The sequence below is a fragment of the Podarcis erhardii genome (genome assembly GCF_964252035.2).
Source record: "Podarcis erhardii genome assembly, chromosome: 13".
NCBI classification, from domain to species: Eukaryota; Metazoa; Chordata; class Lepidosauria; order Squamata; family Lacertidae; genus Podarcis; species Podarcis erhardii.
In genome coordinates this window covers 16,027,246-16,045,749 of record NC_138502.1, presented here as the reverse complement: position 1 = coordinate 16,045,749, position 18,504 = coordinate 16,027,246, and the positions used below count along the sequence as shown (strand labels likewise).

At 49.5% G+C, this 18,504-nt stretch overlaps 1 protein-coding gene across 1 annotated transcript; it reads left to right on the top strand.

Moving 5' to 3' along the window:
- The first annotated feature begins 408 nt into the window (after positions 1–408).
- Positions 409–14,342, top strand: CA11 (carbonic anhydrase 11). The gene is made up of 9 exons (XM_081836212.1): positions 409–1,627; positions 2,614–2,688; positions 9,423–9,565; positions 10,667–10,852; positions 11,357–11,452; positions 11,595–11,667; positions 12,120–12,274; positions 12,452–12,617; positions 13,287–14,342. Exons 1-9 carry the CDS (start codon positions 1,567–1,569, stop codon positions 13,319–13,321), a joined length of 990 nt encoding a protein of 329 aa, XP_081692338.1. The 5' UTR covers positions 409–1,566; the 3' UTR covers positions 13,322–14,342.
- The last annotated feature ends 4,162 nt before the right edge of the window (positions 14,343–18,504 follow it).

Below are 18,504 nucleotides of genomic sequence, written 5' to 3'. Positions count from 1 at the left end.
CCTTCCAACTCTACAGTTCTATGATTCCAAGAAGTACTTTCTTTTTTTTTTCCTGTCCTGAGTCTTTGCTTCCTGTTGGCCTCCTTTGCCTTCTGCCCCGTCAGTTCAAGGGGCATCAGCCTCGCTCTGCATGCGCAACCTGTGGTCCTTGCTCCTGCGCTTGGCAGCAGTGTGCTTGTCCGATGCTAACACGTGGAAATGAACGTGTGAACCCGAACAGGCTCCACATGACATAATCTCGAGGGGAAAGCAGATGCTGCCTGAGCCGCATCCAGGCGCGTGAGCGCCAGACCTTTGCGAGGATCCCCTGGTTTCCTCCGGATCCACCTTAAAACATCTCTCCCTCCTCCCGCTCCTCTCCCTCTCCCTCAATTGCATCTCTTTGGGTCCCTTGGGAGAGGGGAAGGGAAAGTGAGAGAGAAGATCTGTGCATTTGAGAAGGGGGGGAGGAGGGGAGGGAAGCCGAGGCTGTAAGAGGCAGGGAAGAAGGGAAGGGGGAAGCAGGGAAGGAGAGAGAGAGAGAGAGAGAGAGAGAGAGAGAGAGAGAGGGAGGGGGGAGGACAGAAGGGAGCAGGGAGAGTTCAGGACCAGGGAAGCCCCCCCCCCAAAAAAGAGGGAGGGGGTCACATACAAAAAAAGGGGGAAGAAAACGGGATAGGTGGAAGGTGGTCGGTGGACCAGAGGGGGAAACACAGAAGGAGTGGGGAGCAAGAGAGGCGGGAGGGAGGAAGAAAGCCCAGGGTAGGTGGCGGGGGGGGGGGAGGCAGGTGAATAAGAGAAGGTGGGGAAACAAGGAGAAGCGGGGGGGGGGCGCACCCCACAGCAAGCAAGGGGAGTGGGGGCCAGAGAAGAAAGAAAGAGAAGAGAGAGCCTGGGAAAGGGGGGTTGAGGAGAGAGGGAGAAGTTAAGTTAGGGACTTCCAAGCTCTCCTCCTCCCGCCATTCCCCCTTCCCCCTCCCTTCGCCTTATTCCCCAGTGATTCTCTATTCCCAGCCGCCGCCGTCACAACCCCACGTCGCGGGGAGTCCCACAGCTCCGCACAACCCCCTTTTGGAAGGGAGTCGGGGAGCGAGCGGGGTTTCTCGTGCTGCCCGTCCAGCCCCACGGAGTGATCCGACCCCGAGTGGCCAAGCCCTCCCTCCGTCCCCCTCCCCGCTTCCCCGTCCACGCCGTCTCCATCTTCCCCATCTCATCAACATTGCGAGAGGAGGGGCGGGGGGGCATCCCCTGGAGAAGGGGCGGGAGGAAGATGGAGGGACGGGGGAGGAAAGAGAGCTAGGGAAGGTGGGGGGAGGCGAGAAGATTAGAAAGAGAGAGGGGCATGGGGAGGGCAGAGGGCTTTCGGGGGTGAGAGGTGTTGTCTGACGCGCGCCCCCCACCCCACCCCCAGGACTCACCGGACCGCACGTGGATCGCGGGGGGTGGCGAGGGCCACCTCCAGAGGCTGCGCACCCGGAGGGGGGCACCTCCACGCGGGATGCCGAGGAAGGGGCGCCTCCTCCAGGTCTGAGATACCTCCCCCCCCCCCGCCCCACAACAACCTCCTCCTGCTACTCCCAAACCACGATGGGCACCAGCCTGGGGGCGCTTTGCCTGTTGGGAGTCCTGACGGCAACTTGTATGGCTGGTAAGAGAGAGAGAGAGAGAGAGAGAGAGAGAGAGAGAGAGAGAGAGAGAGAATTAGCTTGGGATCTGGGGGTGGGTGGGGGGGTTAAGTTGGTGGATGCAAAGAGAACGGGAATTCCCTGAAAGAAAAAGATAAGGGCTAGCGACCAGTCGGACTATCTATCTTGTCTTGTCTTATCTTATCTCTGTCATTCATCTATCTCTCCCCTTCTTTCCATTTCCTCCCCCCTCAATATATGCTATTTATAACCACATACAGATCACCCTCCTAATTTATGTTCACTAGCTTATCTATATCAGATCCACCCTCCTATCAGGTCTCCTTTGTAGCCTTTCCTTTCTTGATCTATCCATTCTCACCTCTTTCCTCAGTCTCTCCCCCTCCATATCTCCATTTGTATTTTCTCTCCCTGCGCTTTCTTAATTTTTTACCACAGGGCTCAAACCCACCCCCCACCCCCACAATATTCCTTTCCATCAAAAACATTCCACAAAGTAATTTTAAAAAGAAGTAGAGGACCAAAGGTGTCTCTGAGCATGTGCAGAGCACTCTCCTTGCAGAGGCTTCCCAAGGCAGGGGGTGCAGCTACTTTTCCTTGAGCTCCAGTATCTCTCTCTCCCCGAAGAACCTCAGCAGCACTCCCTTGTTCATTCATGTGTTTTCTGTGCAATCCATTGACATGCCTGCCATCCATTGATGGGGGGGGGGAGAGAGAAGCAGAGGTGTAGGTAGCATATAGCTCAGTGGTAGAGCATCTGCTTTGCATGCAGAAGGTCTCAGGTTCAATCCCCGCCGTCTCCAGTTAGGGCTGCGAGGGACCCCTGCCTGAAATCTCAGAGAACTGTGGTCTATCAGTATATAGACAATATAAATGGATCAGTGGTGTGATTCAGTATAAGTCAGTGTTGCAATTAAGCTTCCATGCTTTTGTCTCCCGCTTCAATTGCCCCACTAATTAACCCTCCCCCCCCCTTTTATCCCTGCAGTGCAGTTTGTTCCTGCAAAGACCTACGAGGATTGGTGGGCATACAAGGAGACACTTCACGGGAGCTTCGTTCCAGGTACAAAATGACCACTGGTGGGGTGGGGTGGGGGGTATGCTCCTTCCTTTCTCGCTTGCCTTCTTAACATGCCCAACTCAGACAACTCTCCTAGATCAGGTGACCGGAAATCCCTCTAGCGTTGACTGTTCTTGTGAGCGGATCCTAGAATCAGCTGCAGCACAACCATTCAGTTGGCTGGTGCCCTGTGGAACTCTCGGCCACATGATGTTAGGGAAATCAGTAGACCAGCCGGGTCCCAGTCAGCCTTCTCACTCAGGATTGAGGGATCTTGCAGGGGCCGTGGCTCAGTGGAAGAGCACACGCTTTTCAGGCAGACAAGCCCAGGTTCAGTTCCCCAGCATGACTAGTTTAATAGAATCAGGAAGCAAGTGGAGATTGTCTGGGCAGTCATAGCAAACAGTACTGGGTTACCATTTCATGCGGCTCAATGTGGTGCCTTCCATAGTTCCAGTTACAGATAGGTAGCCGTGTTGGTCTGCCATAGTCAAAACAAAACAAATTCCTTCCAGTAGCACCTTAAAGACCAACAGGGTTGGGTTGGTCTTTAAGGTGCTACTGGAAGGAATTTGTTTTGTTTTGACTATGGCAGACCAACACGGCTACCTATCTGTAACTAGTACTGGGTTAGATGGGCAAAGGCACTTCCACGCCACTTAAGCACTCACAGAGAATCCTGGGAACTGTAGTTTGTGAAATGGGCTCGCAATTATAGCTCTGTGCGGTCGGCACCCTTCCACACAGTTCCTGGGATTTATTTATTTTTGGTGGGGGGGGGCGGAGTGGAAGCCATTACTCTTAAAATAGTGTAAGAGCATTTCAGAAATATGGGTGTGAGCTTAGCCTGATCTAGCAAGCATCACCAAAAGGATATTGTGTAGCTAGAAAAGGGCAACCAAAATTATCAAAGGCTGGGCAACTTCCCTATGATGAAAGATTAAAATGTTTGTGGGTCTTTTTGGCTTAGGTAGAAGGTGACTAAGAGGGGGACATGATCAAAGTATGTAAAGATTATGTATGGTGTCAAGGCAGTGGACAAAACACAGCTTTTCTCCCTCAATACCAGAACCTGTACTCATCCAATGAAACTGAGTGATAGAAACATCAAGACAGACAAGAGGAAGGTCTTAGAATCATGGAACTGTAGTTGGAAGGGACCCTGAGGGTCATCCAGCCCAACCCCCTACAATGTAGGAATGTGCAACTGTCCCATATGGGGATCAAACCCGCGACCTTGGCGTTATCAACACCACACTCTAACCAACTGAGTTAGCCAGGCTGCTTCATGCAGTGAACCATTAAACGATGCCAGAAGATAGGGAAGGCCTGTAGCGCAGTGGTAGGACATCAGTTTTGCATGCACAAGGTCCCAGGTTTGACCCCCAGCTTCTCCAAGTAAGAACAGAAGAAGAGCCTGGTGGGTTGGGCCAATGGTCCACCCATCGAGTGCAGCATCCTGTTCTCTCTGTGGGAAACCAGCAAGCAGGATCCGAACACAAGAGCCTCCTTTGGTTTCAAGAGATGGAGCAATAGCCGCCATGGCTCATAGCCTTAACGTCCATGATTTTTCATCCAATCCATCAAAGATAGGATAGTGGCTGGGAATTTGCCCTGTGTGAAACCTTGGAGAGCTACTGCTCATTGATGTCTGTTACTCATGGTGGCTTATATAGGACCTCAAGTATCTCAGAGGCAATATAGCTCTGGTCTTGAGGGATGGCAGAGGGAGAGGGCCAGTGTCCTCCTACCCCACCTGTGGGCAACTGGTTGTGGGGAGGAGGGTGTTGGTCTAGCCAGGCCATTGGTCTGATGCAGCAGCACTTCTGGTTTTCCTAGGAAGTCAGTGTGGTGTAGTGGTTAAGAGCGGTGGACTCGTAATCTGGGGAACCGGGTTCGCGTCTCCGCTCCTCCACATGCAGCTGCTGGGTGACCTTGGGCCAGTCACACTTCTTTGAAGTCTCTCAGCCCCACTCACCTCACAGAGTGTCTGTTGTGGGGGAGGAAGGGAAAGGAGAATGTTAGCCACTTTGAGACTCCTTCGGGTAGTGATAAAGCGGGATATCAAATCCAAACTCCTCCTCCTCCTCCTATTCTTCTTCGTCTTCTTCTTCTTCATTCGGGTAGATGGCGAATGGAAAAGGGCAAATGGAGAGGTGGATAGAGGAGTGTGATTGGTGCCACACGGCCATATTTTTGGGAAACAAAGAGCAGAGGAATATGTGAAATGAAGGGGTGAACGGTGGGCTATCTTGGGAAGAAGGTGGGAGAAAAATAAGGGGACAGGGTGGACAAGTCATCCTGGAGGCAGGATAGCGGGCGATAAAAACGTTTGTCTGCTCCTATCGTGTAAGTTATTCCCTTTGGCCACTCGGAGGGAAAGGCTTGTATCCAATGATGCTCCAACAGAACCACTAGTTCCCCTTCCATTTGCTTTCCTACTTCAAATCTGCTCTGGAGATTCTCCCAACCCTGATTTAGGGGGTGTTCATGGGCCAGAGGAGACGGGGGGGGGGGGAGAGAGAAGTTGCTCTGTGTCGTGCCTGGAAGTCCATTGTGCCTTCAGAGCTGCAGGGTTAGCTATAGCCCAAAGTTTGGAAACATCCTTATAAGGGAAGACATCTCATCTTTTTAAAGAATTAAAAAAATCTGTCTTCCTGCTTTCCACGTGTTGATTGGTACAAGTAGAGGTCGGATATCTTTGTCACCATTTAAAATAAAAATACACACATCCTTCATTTAAAGGTAAGACATGGGTCTAGTCCTCATCATACTGGGGGCAATAAGGTTGACCATGCTCAGGCAGCATCTCATAAAAGCTGAGAAAGCATAAAAGATGTAGTTCCCTTCTCAGAAGGTGGAGCATCTGTGCCATGACATCTTTCCCCACCTTTGGGGGGACTTCAGAAGGTGGTTCATCTGAGCCCTTGGAGCTTTGCCCACCTAGAATCATAGAACTGTAGAGTTATAAGGGACCCTGAGGGTCATCTAGTCCAGCCCCCTGCAAACACAGGATTCACAACTCCAAAAACCCTGACAGATGGCCACCCAACCTCTGCTTAAAGACCTTCGATGAAGGAGAGTCCACCACCTTCCGTGGTAGCCCGTTCCCCGTCAAACATTCCTGACGCTTAGTTGGAATCTCTTTCCTCGTCATTCGAATCCGTTACAAGGAAGGAGATTCCGACGAACCGTTAGGAAGAACCTGCTTCCCTGTCTCACTTCCCTCTCTCCTCTCCGCTTCTCCTCCCCCTCCCACCACAACCCCCCCCCCCCGTACAGTATTTCATCTTCCCATTTCTCCCTTTCCCCCCCCCCCCCAAACTGTGGCTCCTTTGAAACTTCCAAAACGCCGTGGACGTGTGTTTTCCTGTGCCGGTTGGGGGTGGTGGGTGGGGTTCACCTGACTCCCAGCTTTGCCCTCGGAATGAGAAGCTCGGCCGGTGAAGCAGATGCCTTGTCAGCGGGCTTAATTTGCATGATTAATTCTGAGCTCAGGATTTGGGTTTCCTCGGCGCGGAATGTTGGCACCGATGCCAGACAGCCAATTAGGTCCTGGATGCCAGATGGGGAATGAACACACACAGAGAGAGAGAGACATATGCCTCGCTCGTGACCCCCTGCGTCGAAGATTGGGGATGACTCGTGGTGTCCCAAGGGGACGGTGTCTCCTCCATCGCCTTGCTGCGAGAGGAGGAGTGCCAGCGCTGGAGGTGGTGGCGGCGGCTGCTGCGCCGTGCCTGTGCGCAGTGCCGAGAGCCGGGGTGGGGGGCTGGGCTCAGCAACTGCAAGAGGCTGCATTAATATTTAATATCTCCCTCGCCCGCTCCAGTGATGCAGCGAGCAGCAGGCAAAGAGAAATGGGACCACAGCGTTGGGGGGTGGGCGGGTAGGCAGGCAGGCAAGCGGGGGATCAAGGGGGCACGCCGGTGGCATGATAGGATTGAGGGGGACGACACCACAATATTATCATCACCACCACCCTACTCCCCAGGACCCCAGGAGTGTGAAAAGGGAAGGGGCAAAGAATGTGTCTGCCTTTCCCTGCCCCCCAAATGCTGACAGGAGGAAAACAATTAAGTATATACACATAGACATTAGAATGCACCAAAAAAAAGCACCAGCATACAGGAACCACAGAAGGAATTAGGAATGAAGCAAGCTTGGGCACACAGAGAGAGATGAAGGGACAGCCACAGAGAGAACGGAACCAGATGCTTTGCTTTGCTGAAATTCATGTGCACAACAATTTCCCATATTCAAATGCCCAGTGCACACAGTCACACGGAGTCTTCACCAAGCTGGTGCCCTCCAAATGTCGGCGTGCTACGATTCCCATCAGGTGCACCAGCTGGGGCTGATGGGAACTGTAGTCCAACACTACCTGGGAGGGCATCAAGTTGGCAGTGGCTGCACTTGACAGATATATACACTTGTAGATGTATCTTGATGAGCTGGAATATGTGCAGAGGAGGGGGACCAAGATGATTGGGGGTCTGGAAATCAAGCCTTATGAGGAATGGTTGAAGGAGCTGGATATGGGAAAGAGGAGACAAAGAGGAGGTACGATAGCAAACTTCAAATATCTCAAGGGCTGTCACATGGAAGATGGAGTGTGCTTGTTTTCTCCTGCTCCGGAGGCTCGGACCCGTACCAATGGCTTCAATATACAAGAAAGCAGATTCCGACTAAATATCAGGAAGAACTTTCTGACAGTAAGAGCTGTTTGACAGTGGCACGGTCTCCCTCGAGAGGTTGTGGGCTCTCCTTCCTTGGAGATTTTAAAGCAGAGGTTGGATGGCCATCTGTCATAGATGCTTTAGTTGAGATTTCTGCATTGGGGTCCTTTCCAACCATACAATTCTATGATTCTATGGTGTATGTGTGTATGGCTTTGCCTTGGGGGCATATAAATTAAGCAGTAATGTAACATAACACCCGGGTAACAACAGACACACCACCTGATTCCTTTTAGCCTGAAATATATTGCACAGCCACATCCGTTCCTGGTTAAAAATATACATGCAGACAGAGTAACTCTCACCTGCCCCTCTCTGTTCTCTTGCTTATACTCTTAGCTCTTGTGAAAATACATTACATGCTTAGTTAACACATCTGTGTGCATACACACAGCTACCATCAACTTACTCATGTAGAAGTTTCACGCGCCACTTTTTGAGCAAAGACCTTCAAGTTGGCTTACTGTCTACGGCAATGTTCAGGGCTGGCTGTTTGTTGCCTGCTGGGAGCGACAGGGCAGGAGGTAGAGACCAACAAAAGGCGGAGCCAGAGCAATCACAGAAAAGGGCAACACTAATTCCTTCTCCTAAGGAGGAGGAAGGTGACACGCAGGGCTACTCCCTGGATTGGCTGTAAATAAGAAGGCAAGTAGACGGGGGTAGTGGCTGGTGGCAGATGAAGGTTCCTCCAGGTGGAGCGTCATTCACCAGCTTCCACTGATCCATAGCAGGGCCTTTTCAGTGGTGATTCCCCTGTTGTGTAATGCCCTCCATCATTATTAACTTGAAGGAAGAATATGAAACATGCTTGTTTCTTCAGGCATTTTGTGGCTGTTCCTGGCAACTCTTGTGATCGTTGGCTGGAAGTCTGTTCTTACCAGAATTGCTTTTAGAATACTTTGTAACTGAAAGTGTTTTTAATTGTACAGTGGTACATACGCTTCAGGTTACATACGCGTCAGGTTACAGACTCCACTAACCCAGAAATAGTGCTTCAGGTTAAGAACTTTGCTTCAGGATGAGAACAGAAATCGTGCTCTGGCGGCGCGGCAGCAGCAGGAGACCCCCATTAGCTAAAGTGGTGCTTCAGGTTAAGAACAGTTTCAGGTTAAGAACGGACCTCCAGAACGAATTAAGTACTTAACCCGAGGTACCACTGTAGTTGTTTTTGGAATGTTGAGGCTGTTTTAGAATGCTTTTTGCTTTGCTTTTGTTTTAAATTGTGACTCTTCTGTTTGCCACTCCTTGGGGAGAAAGGGTGAGGTATAGATTCATTAAATAACTAGTAACAGCATATATGCCTTCACACGAAATCCATGCAACCCAATAGCCCTTAGCAGCTAGCAGCAAAGTGAGGGCTTTCAAGCCTTTTGTGTGAAAATGGTCCTCAACATCTATTGTTCCATCCAGATTGGTGGGGTGGGTTTTCGCATGTGGATGTTCCTCACAACGTGCCCTTGACACAATAAATTGTACTGCTAGAGTTATACTGGGCTGCTCACACATCTGCGACGCTCCCCCAGTGTTGCTGCATAATTGCTGTCTGGTGGGGCAGCCCTGCATAGCAGTGGAACGGAAACATAATGGCACAAAACAAAATAAAACAAAGGCACCCCCTGGAAAACCGGTGGAAACAAAGCAGTATGTGTCCCTCACCCCCGCCAGCAACTTTTGCAGGCACCAACAGTATTGAAACTAACCACTCTGAAGCCATCAAGAGTGCAATCATGATGTATGCACAATAAAAAGGACACCTGGAGGCACCCTGTATCTATGCATTTTAAAAATTAACACTGGAAGCTGTTGAAGACATACCCCATTGCATGCTCTGCCTACCCTCCCCCCCCATCCTTCCTACATGGTCTCGCTGAAACACTCCCCAGGTACCATCTCTTTCCAACCCTCCATCTGCACCCCATGGGCAAGCAGATGAAAGTGAATCATTTCCTCGGCTCTTGTGCAAGGATTCCACAGGGCTCCTTGTTTTTCCTCTTCCAGGTCCTCCATTCTGGGGTCTTGTGAATTCGGCTTGGAGCCTCTGCGCCATTGGCAAGCGCCAGTCACCCGTGGATGTCAACACAAGCCAAATGGTGTTTGATCCTTTCCTCCCTCCACTTCGACTAAGCACGGGCGGGAAAAAGGTGTGTGCTTGTGCATGGAATGCCATGCACAAAGGTGTTTGTAAGGTTCACTGAATTTACTTCCCGGTAACAGCAGAGCCTAGGGCTTGCCGATCAGAAGGCTGGTGGCTCGAATCCCCATGATGGGGTGAGCTCCCGTTGCTCGGTCCCTGCTCCTGCCCACCTAGCAGTTTGAAAGCACATCAGAGTGCAAGTAGATAAATAGGTACCACTCCGGCGGGAAGGTAAATGGCGTTTCCGTGTGCTGCTCTGGTTCGCCAGAAGCGGCTTAGTCATGCTGGCCACATGACCCGGAAGCGAAATGAGCGCCGCAACCCCAGAGTCCTCCGCAACTGGACCTAACAGTCAGGGGTCCCTTTACCTTTAACTGTGCCTAGGCTTGCAGTAATAATCAGCATCAGAATGGATCCAGATTGCGGCTGCATGTTTATTATCATCTTAAAACACTGCTAGCTCTCTTCCTCTCCCTTCCAACTTGGATCAAAGCAAGTTTTGTGAAAACATATCAAAATGTAGCATTTCATAAGAAACAACAGGATAGATATAGAATGTGGGTAAAGCCGTGTGTGTACATTGCTTTCCAAACCAGTGGTGGGAACATATTGTATGCAGAGTAAACAGGAGTGTGTGCACAGCATGAAGTAGTCCCACTGAATCTTTTCACATTGATTTCAATAGGAAAGTTGCTTTGCCATAATCCAGCCCCATATATTGACATATTTTAACTCCACTTTTCTGTCACATCACCAGGGCCCTGAAGGCCGTGACCAAACGAAGCTTAAAACCAGAGTAATAAAATATTATAAACATGAATTTTAAAGAAGAACAGCAAATAAAATCTCCTTAGTGTAACCAAAGGGAAAACAGTAGCTCAGTCATCAATCATGCTACAAGCTCGCTGTAACAGTGTAGGCATTTTACCTGGAGAAACAAGGAAAAGTGCCAACTGGGGCAGAGTGTTCCATGGTTTGAGTGCCACCACCGAGAAGGAAATGTCCCTCCTTATGGCTGGGGTGAACCAAGGGTGTAAATAATACTCGTGTCACTGGATTTTTCCCTGTCCCCCATCTCCTTTCCCTGTTACATCATCTCACCCCGCAGATCAGCGGCACCATGTACAACACGGGACGGCATGTCTCCTTCCGCCCAGACCCACTGCAGCTGGTTAATGTTTCTGGAGGGCCTCTGCTGTACAGTCACCACCTCCAGGAGCTGCGCCTGCACTTTGGCAGCGAAGACGGGTTTGGCTCCGAGCATCGGATAGACGGCAAGAGCTTCTCCGCCGAGGTGAGCTCAGGCCCCGCTCAAACTGGTGCATTTTGTGGATATTCTTAGCTCAGGAGCCGATCTATACATGCAGAAAAATCGAGTGCCATTAAAACTTTTCCTCAAATCAACCTCACATTCGTTTAAAGGGTTTCTACACCAGCTGTGTTAGACTGCAGCCCTAAAAAACCAATACCAATAAATCGCACAGCACACAAAGGCTGTAAGTAAATAGTAATGTTCTTAAAAGCTCAGAGTTGTTGCATTAGGATTTAGGACACCCTCAAATCCGCACTGAGCCACTGGGTGATTATCTCTCAGCTTAGCCCACCTCACAGGGCGGTTGGGAGGATAAAAGAGGGAGGAGGACAAAAAAAAGGGGGGAGATCCATGTATACTGCTTTAGGATCCTGAGAGGAAAGGCAGGATGTAAATGTAATAAGTATATTGGTCATTCTACATCTGCAAAATGCAAGCTTTATTTACGTCTGCATATGCCTTTTTCTCTTTCGTTCCCACCTCTAGGTGCAGCTGATCCACTACAACCAAGAGCTCTACCCCAATATCTCAGAGGCGTCGCGCAATCCCAATGGTTTGGCTGTCATTTCGATCTTTGTTGATGTGCGTCTCTCCCTCTCCCTTCCAACCCCACAAAAAATAAAATAAAAATCTAGGGCGTGCCAGATGGGTCCCTGGCCAGCTCAAGGTTGGGCAGGAGATCAGAGGACAAAATGCAAGGCCTTTGTTTCATTTCTCTTTGCAGATTGGACCAAGCCCCAACCCATTCCTAACCAGGCTGTTAAACAGAGAGACCATCACCCGCATCTCGTATAAGAGTAAGTGGGAAGGGGACTACGTTAGAGGTCCCTTGGCAAAGATGGTCAGGACTGGGAAAGCTAACCAGGGAGGTGGCGGTTGTGGGAGAGGACATGACAGGAGTTTTTAAAATGGAGAATGGCATGTAGAGAGAGTAAATAAAAATATACCTTTTTTTGTCACGTCTCATAAAAATGGAATGGCCACTAGCCTAGATTGTTTTAACCAACGTTCAGGAACAGCAGGTCTCTAGCTCTGTGACTCGGCTATGTGGAATCTCACCTGTGCAGATGTCTTCAATCCTGTGTGCTGCACACAAACAACAGGGGAGGGGTGTTACCTTAAGTTTCCCAGAAGGACCCGCCAGAGCCACTTTGGGGGACAAAGTTCTGGACTAGACGAACCTTTGATCCAATCCCATAGGGCCCTTCTTCTGATACTCGCCTGTGTGTGCATCTCTCTCTCACGACAGATGATGCTTATCTTCTACATGACCTGAGTCTGGAAGATCTCTACCCAGAGACTTTTGGCTTCATTACTTACCAAGGATCCATGTCGACCCCTCCGTGCTACGAAACAGCCACTTGGATCCTTATTGACCGACCCATCAACATGACCTCTGTACAAGTAGGTTCCTGCCTGGGGCAGTGGAGTCTCTGGATTTCCCAGCATCAAGAGAAGCTCCTTAACTCACTCTCCCCATTAGATTCACCTGCCCCACACCCAGCCCTTCCCGAAAACCTAGGAGGCCTGATCCTCAACTTCCTTCTTGACCTCCTTTCCCCACTTCTCTCTCTTCTGCAGATACACTCCCTTCGTCTTCTCAGCCAGAACCTCCCTTCCCAAATTTTCCGGAGCATGAGTGACAATTCGAGACCCCTCCAGCCCCTCCTTCATCGAAGCCTTCGGGGCAACCGAGACCCATGGCGCCCCACTCGACGTTGCAAGGGGGGCAACTACAGGCTCCATGGTATGCAGGCCAGGAATTTGAGCTCTGTTCTTTCATGCTCAGACCTGCTAGGTTTTACTCTCCTTCCTTCCTTCCTTCCTTCCTTCCTTCCTTCCTTCCTTCCTTCATCAGTTTACTTACAGCATGTGCAGCCTGCCTTTCTATCAGACATTCAAGGTGACTTGCAATCAAAATAAAGCAATGCATGTTGATTTTTTAAAAAATAGACTAATGACAATCTTAAAAAATGTCAGGAAAAGGAGATGAAGAGCCTTGCTTTCCCTCCAGACGTTGTTGAACTCCAAATCCCATCAGCCCCAGCATGGCCAACAAGCAGAGATTATGGGAACTGTAGTCCGCCTGTTTGTTAATCAGTGCAATCCTATATGCATCTACTCAGAAGCAAGTCTTACGGACTTTAGCAGGGCTTACTACCAGGTTAGGCAGTATAGGATTCCTGTCTTCTACTGCCTTGGATTTAGTTGCCTTGGATTTTTAAGTAAGATAAAGTGGGGGGGGGGGTAAAGGATAGGCTTGGTTCCTCAAAAGAACAAAACATGATAGTGAGTTACTAGAAAACAGGGACTATCCCTGCAAACAGGGTCAGTTGGAGCATTTGACACACAGGCAGGATCTGTTTAAAAACAAATCCCTTTCCATAACCTGCATTTCCCCCCTTCTCTCTTCTAGTGGATGGTACACGTCCTCCGAAAACTGTCATGTAGCTGAGATGCGCTGCTGCCAGTTGAATGTTTGAGGGTGGCTGTGGCTCCTTCAGAATTTGATGTCTAACTGAGGAAGTTGTAACCTCCCACTTCTGGGTGACCAGACTGCCTTCCACCATGCGAAAGGGGAATAACAGGATGCCTGTGAACAACCATGGAATGTATGCCTCAGGGGTGTTTGGGACACACATGCACACCCACACAATACGGCTTCCAGAGGTTTCTAAAAATGAGGCCACTGCTATTTATCAACAGACCGTGGCATACTCAGTTGAACAGCCATATCTTTAAAGGGATTGGGGCTTTCCCAGATGCTTGAGGGCTAGAATCTTGTCCTCTGACATTGCCCCCCTGCTTATTCCCAAAAGCAATTGGCTTTTTGTTCAAACACACTCAAAATCTCCGTGAATCCAAAACATGAGGGAGAGAGAATGTAACCTAAATTTGGGGCAGCACAGCCAAACTGCATTGGGCTGACAGCTGTTCCCCAGATGCGGCAAACACCTCAGAATGTCTGGTTGGGCATATAGATGTTGGAGACTATCCCCCATAATGTATGAGGACACTCCCAAGATATCTGAGGGACATTCTGTGAGCTTCAGGAGCCACCGGCCACAAAAGCTCAAGCAGGATGGTATCCTTCTATATTAATGTTCCGAACCTCAGGAAGTCGGCGGGGTGGGACAGGATAACACAAACGATACACAGGAACAACCTCACAAATCCTGAGATTCTTTCAATATTTGGGGCAGAGACATACACATGAAACTCCACCCCACTTTCTGTGCCAATGTGGGGAAATCGGGGGTGGAAAATACAAACGAGAGCCCCCTCCCAAATCCTCAGTATATCTTGGGATGTTTAAGAGAACAGAAAACACACACCAACGTGACCATCGTTTCTGAATTGCCTTCAATAACCTTAGCTGAGGAGCAGGGAGAGGGGAGAATTTTGTTGCCAAAAGAATCCACCTTTTGAATACAGATTAATATTATTAATTAAAGAACAGTTTTCAAAACAAGCTTTGATTTCTTTGCAGTGATCTTTTTTCAGCTAGATCAGGGACAAACAGCAGGTCATCGTGACCCTACTCGGGTCATGTAAAATGATATTGGGGGAAGGGGGAGAAAGAAAATTTGAGGTGGGAGGTGGGATGAGGAGCTGAATGTTTCAGACACACATGTATACCGGCGCTTTCCTCTCCAAACCAAATCATCCCCAGCTGTTTTTCTTCCCTGTGAGGATTGCTTTAAAGCAGCCTTGCAAATAAGCCCACCAGAGTGACTAGCCTGCAATTATTATTTTTACCAGCCTGCTGTGGGCTGACAGAAAGGGATAGAGAGCCCTGCCACTCCTGTAGAGTTACCTGCGACATTTCAGTTCAGGGTGTGGATAACCTGAGATACAAGACAAAATGTACAGACACTATTCTCATTTGGGTGTGTGTGTGTGTGTGTGTGTGTGTGTAAAATCAGCTTGCTATCCCCTTTCAGCGTCTTATTTCCCACCCTCCAAAATTCCTTTGGACTCCCATAGAAACATGCACAAAGCCCACCCTCCACTACCTGCTTACTTACCTGCATGCAATTCCTCTTCATTTACGGGTGAAGCTTTGCCAACCTGGTGCTCCCCCAGATGTTTTGGACTACAACTCCCATCAGCCCCAGCTTGCATAGCCTTGCTTGATAGAAGGCTGCTCTCGTGGCAGTCACCAGTAACAGGGTTGTACATTGACTGTAGATGACAGCCCTTTTCCTTCCCCAAGTCAGAAGTGGTTGCATCTGTTGAGCTGAGCAGATGTTAACTTTTGCACAGGCTTGTGGGGATTGTCCCCACTGTTCCTGGACCCCCTCCACCATTCAGATATCAGCTACACAGAGTTGTATATACAGCTTGAACACTCATAAACTGCCTGCGCAGCTGGGAATCCTGCAAGATGAGAGAGGCCCTGCTTTTACAGACAAAGCCTACACATGCATAGCTGGGATAGCTCAGTCGGTAGAGCATGAGACTCTGAATCTCAGGGTTGTGGGTTCGACCCCCACGTTGGACAAAAGATTCCTGCATTTCAGGGGGTTGGAATAGATGACCCTCACGGTTCTTTCCAACTCTGCATTTCTACGCAAAAGCAAGTTTATCTGGGAGGAATTTGAAGCAGATTCTAAGGATGGATAGGATAAAAACACAAAGGCACCAGCTTTGCAAATAATAACCTCAATTTCCCGAATCCCGACTTAAAAGGGTATTGGGTTGCAGAAGAGGGAGGAGGAGAAATTTGATTCGGTTTGCATTCACACTAAAATGTTGATGAATTTATGACTCTTCCCCCACCCCCAACACTAAACTGATATGGGAATATGGAGAACTGTGTTTAAGAATTGGGGGGGGGGGCAGAAACAGAGAGTAACCAGAATTGACAGATTCATCCTTCAGCATGGGAAGGCCTCAACTTTGGAGGTCCATTGCCTATTGCAATAGAGAATATTGGGCTGTTGTTGTTGTTTAGTCTTTTAGTCATGTCCGAATGGACCAGAGCACGCCAGGCCCTCCTGTCTTCCACTGCCTCCCGCAGTTTGGTCAAACTCATGTTGGTAGCTCTGAGAACACTGTCCAACCATCTCGTCCTCTGTCGTCCCCTTCTCCTTGTGCCCTCAGTCTTTCCCAACATCAGGGTCTTTTCCAGGGAGTCTTCTCTTCTCATGAGGTGGCCAAAGTACTGGAGCCTCAGCTTCAGGATCTGTCCTTCCAGTGAGCACTCAGGGCTGATTTCCTTAAGAATGGAGAGGTTTGATCTTCTTGCAGTCCATGGGACTCTCAAGAGTCTCCTCCAGCACCATAATTCAAAAGCATCAATTCTTCGGCGATCAGCCTTCTTTATGGTCCAGCTCTCACTTCCATACATCACTACTGGGAAAACGATGGCTTTTACTATACGGACCTTTGTTGGCAAGTGATGTCTCTGCTTTTAAAGATGCTGTCTAGGTTTGTCATTGCTTTTATCCGAAAAAGCAGGTGTCTTTTAATTTCGTGACTGCTGGATATTGGGCTAGATGGGTCAAAAGCCTGACCCAGTAAAAAGCAGCTTTGTCTGTGAGACTGCCCAAATGGCCCACAAGAAACAGCGGTTCTCAATTGCTAATTAGCCTCTTCCATATAAGAAAACAGCTTCTTAGGTTTCCAGGGCTCAATTGTGAACAATTTACACGCAAGGTAAAGAGGAGGCCGGATAACAGGACAAGATGGAAAATGGTGCCATGATTGTTTCATATGTGCTGCCACCACCATCACCTCCAGCCCTTGTAGAGTTCGCCATTCTCTCCCAGCGGCACTTCAGTCTTTTAATTACCACTGGAAGATCCAGCAGTAGCTGCTAGTGAGCCAACACAGCAAAGACGCAGCACGGATACCTTTAAGATTTCAGTTCTTTGGAGACAGAAATAGATGGCTAGAGAGTGACCTTATCAAATACAGCTCCCTTGGGGACAGCCATTCCCAACACAAAAGCCGGTGAGCAGAGAAACTGGGGCACCAGAAATAATTACTATGTGCAAAGTTGTAACCATGTAAACGCAATTACTTGAGTTAAAGTGGGGTGGGGGGAGGAAAGCAGGCAGAATTAAGTGTGAATGGGCCTTGCACTGGGTGTTGATAGATGATAGATATTCTACTGCCCCCTGGTGGAAATCTCCCCCAAATTCTTCATTCTGGTAAAAGGGACCCCTGACCATTAGGTCCAGTCGTGGCCGACTTCGGTTGCGGTACTCATCTCGCTTTATTGGCCAAGGGAGCCGGCGTACAGCTTCCGGGTCAGCATGACTAAGCCGCTTCTGGCGAACCAGAGCAGCAAATGAAAACGGCGTTTACCTTCCCGCCGGAGCGGTACCTATTTATCTACTTGCACTTTGACATGCTTTTGAACTGCTAGGTTGGCAGGAGCAGGGACTGAGCAATGGGAGCTCACCCCGTCGCGGGGATTCGAACCGCCGACCTTCTGATCAGCAAGTCCTAGGCTCTGTGGTTTAACCCACAGCGCCACCCACGTCCCCTTGATTCTGGAGGGGTGGGAATTCCAGATTATTCTGATCCTTGGCTGGGAAATGAGGCAAAAACAGTGGCGTAGAAAGGGCACAAGGCAAAAAAAGGAGGAGCGAAGAGGCAGTAAACCAAAAAGGGCTACTGTGGTGTGCAAGTTTTCTGCTGAGGATGGTGTGGAAGAGGGTACATAACTTTTCCAGTCCCTCCTCTTCTCTCTGTGCTCCACCACTTTAAGCACACCAGAAGCCACCCGCAGGAATCCTCTTCCGTCGCATCTTACAAGCCTTTAAATACTTGCAGGCAAGCCTTGCATCTTCCTACTTCCTGTCCCGCCTCCCTTGTGGTTTCCTATTGGGGCAGAGCCAGGAGAAGCACCTGCTTTGACAAAGCTAAGGTATGTTGTTACCTGCTTCCTCTCACTTTCCATGACAAGGCAAACCTTGTAGCAGGGGTCTGGTGCTCCAAGCAAGTGATTGGCACACTTGATTTGTGGCGCTGGGCAATCGGCTCCCCGTAACCAGCTGGGAGCAGTCCGACAGAGAAATCACCACCACCTGTCTTTCCTGTGTTCCATTTCCTTCGAACCACGTTGTCTGCAGTGCACCCCACCCCACACGTGTGTGTATATGCTGTGTTTGCCCGTGGTCCACAAAAGCTCATGCCACAAAACTGAGGAGATTTCACTCCTCCCATATCCAAGAATCTGCTGGTGTTCTCTGCTGATTCTCCAGAGAGGAGGGGGCGGTTTCTGCTCTCTACTTATTCCGCTCCAGCCTCACATCAAAGAGAGAGAGAGAGAGAGACTGAGTGTTAGAGAGAGATCGTGTGTATAGATACGGTTGCTGCTAAGAGCAGCTGCAGACACTCAGTGCAGTTCAGCATTTTCGTTTACACTCCATTTAGCTCTGTACATAGTTGTGTATTATAGTTGTAGATAGAATAAAGAAGATATTCTATAGAGCTGCTCTCCGAGTCATTTATGCTCTGCTATACTCTGCTGTGCGACGACTGTCTTCTTGTTGGAGTGAATCTGGTGCTCACAACTCTAAGCTGTGAGTCCACAGCACTTTGACCTGTTCCTTGCAGAAGGTGGTCTCTGGAAGTGCTCCCCAGCTCGCCTAGCCCATTCGGGGCTGAAGTGTATGAGT

Excerpts from the sequence above, each read along its gene's own strand:
- CA11 (XM_081836212.1), top strand. The coding sequence starts at position 1,567 with ATGGGCACCAGCCTGGGGGCGCTTTGCCTGTTGGGAGTCCTGACGGCA. Across the intron at positions 11,668-12,119 it reads CACCCGCATCTCGTATAAGA|ATGATGCTTATCTTCTACAT; the intron begins GTAAGTGGGAAG and ends CTCTCACGACAG. Across the intron at positions 12,618-13,286 it reads GGGCAACTACAGGCTCCATG|TGGATGGTACACGTCCTCCG; the intron begins GTATGCAGGCCA and ends TCTCTCTTCTAG.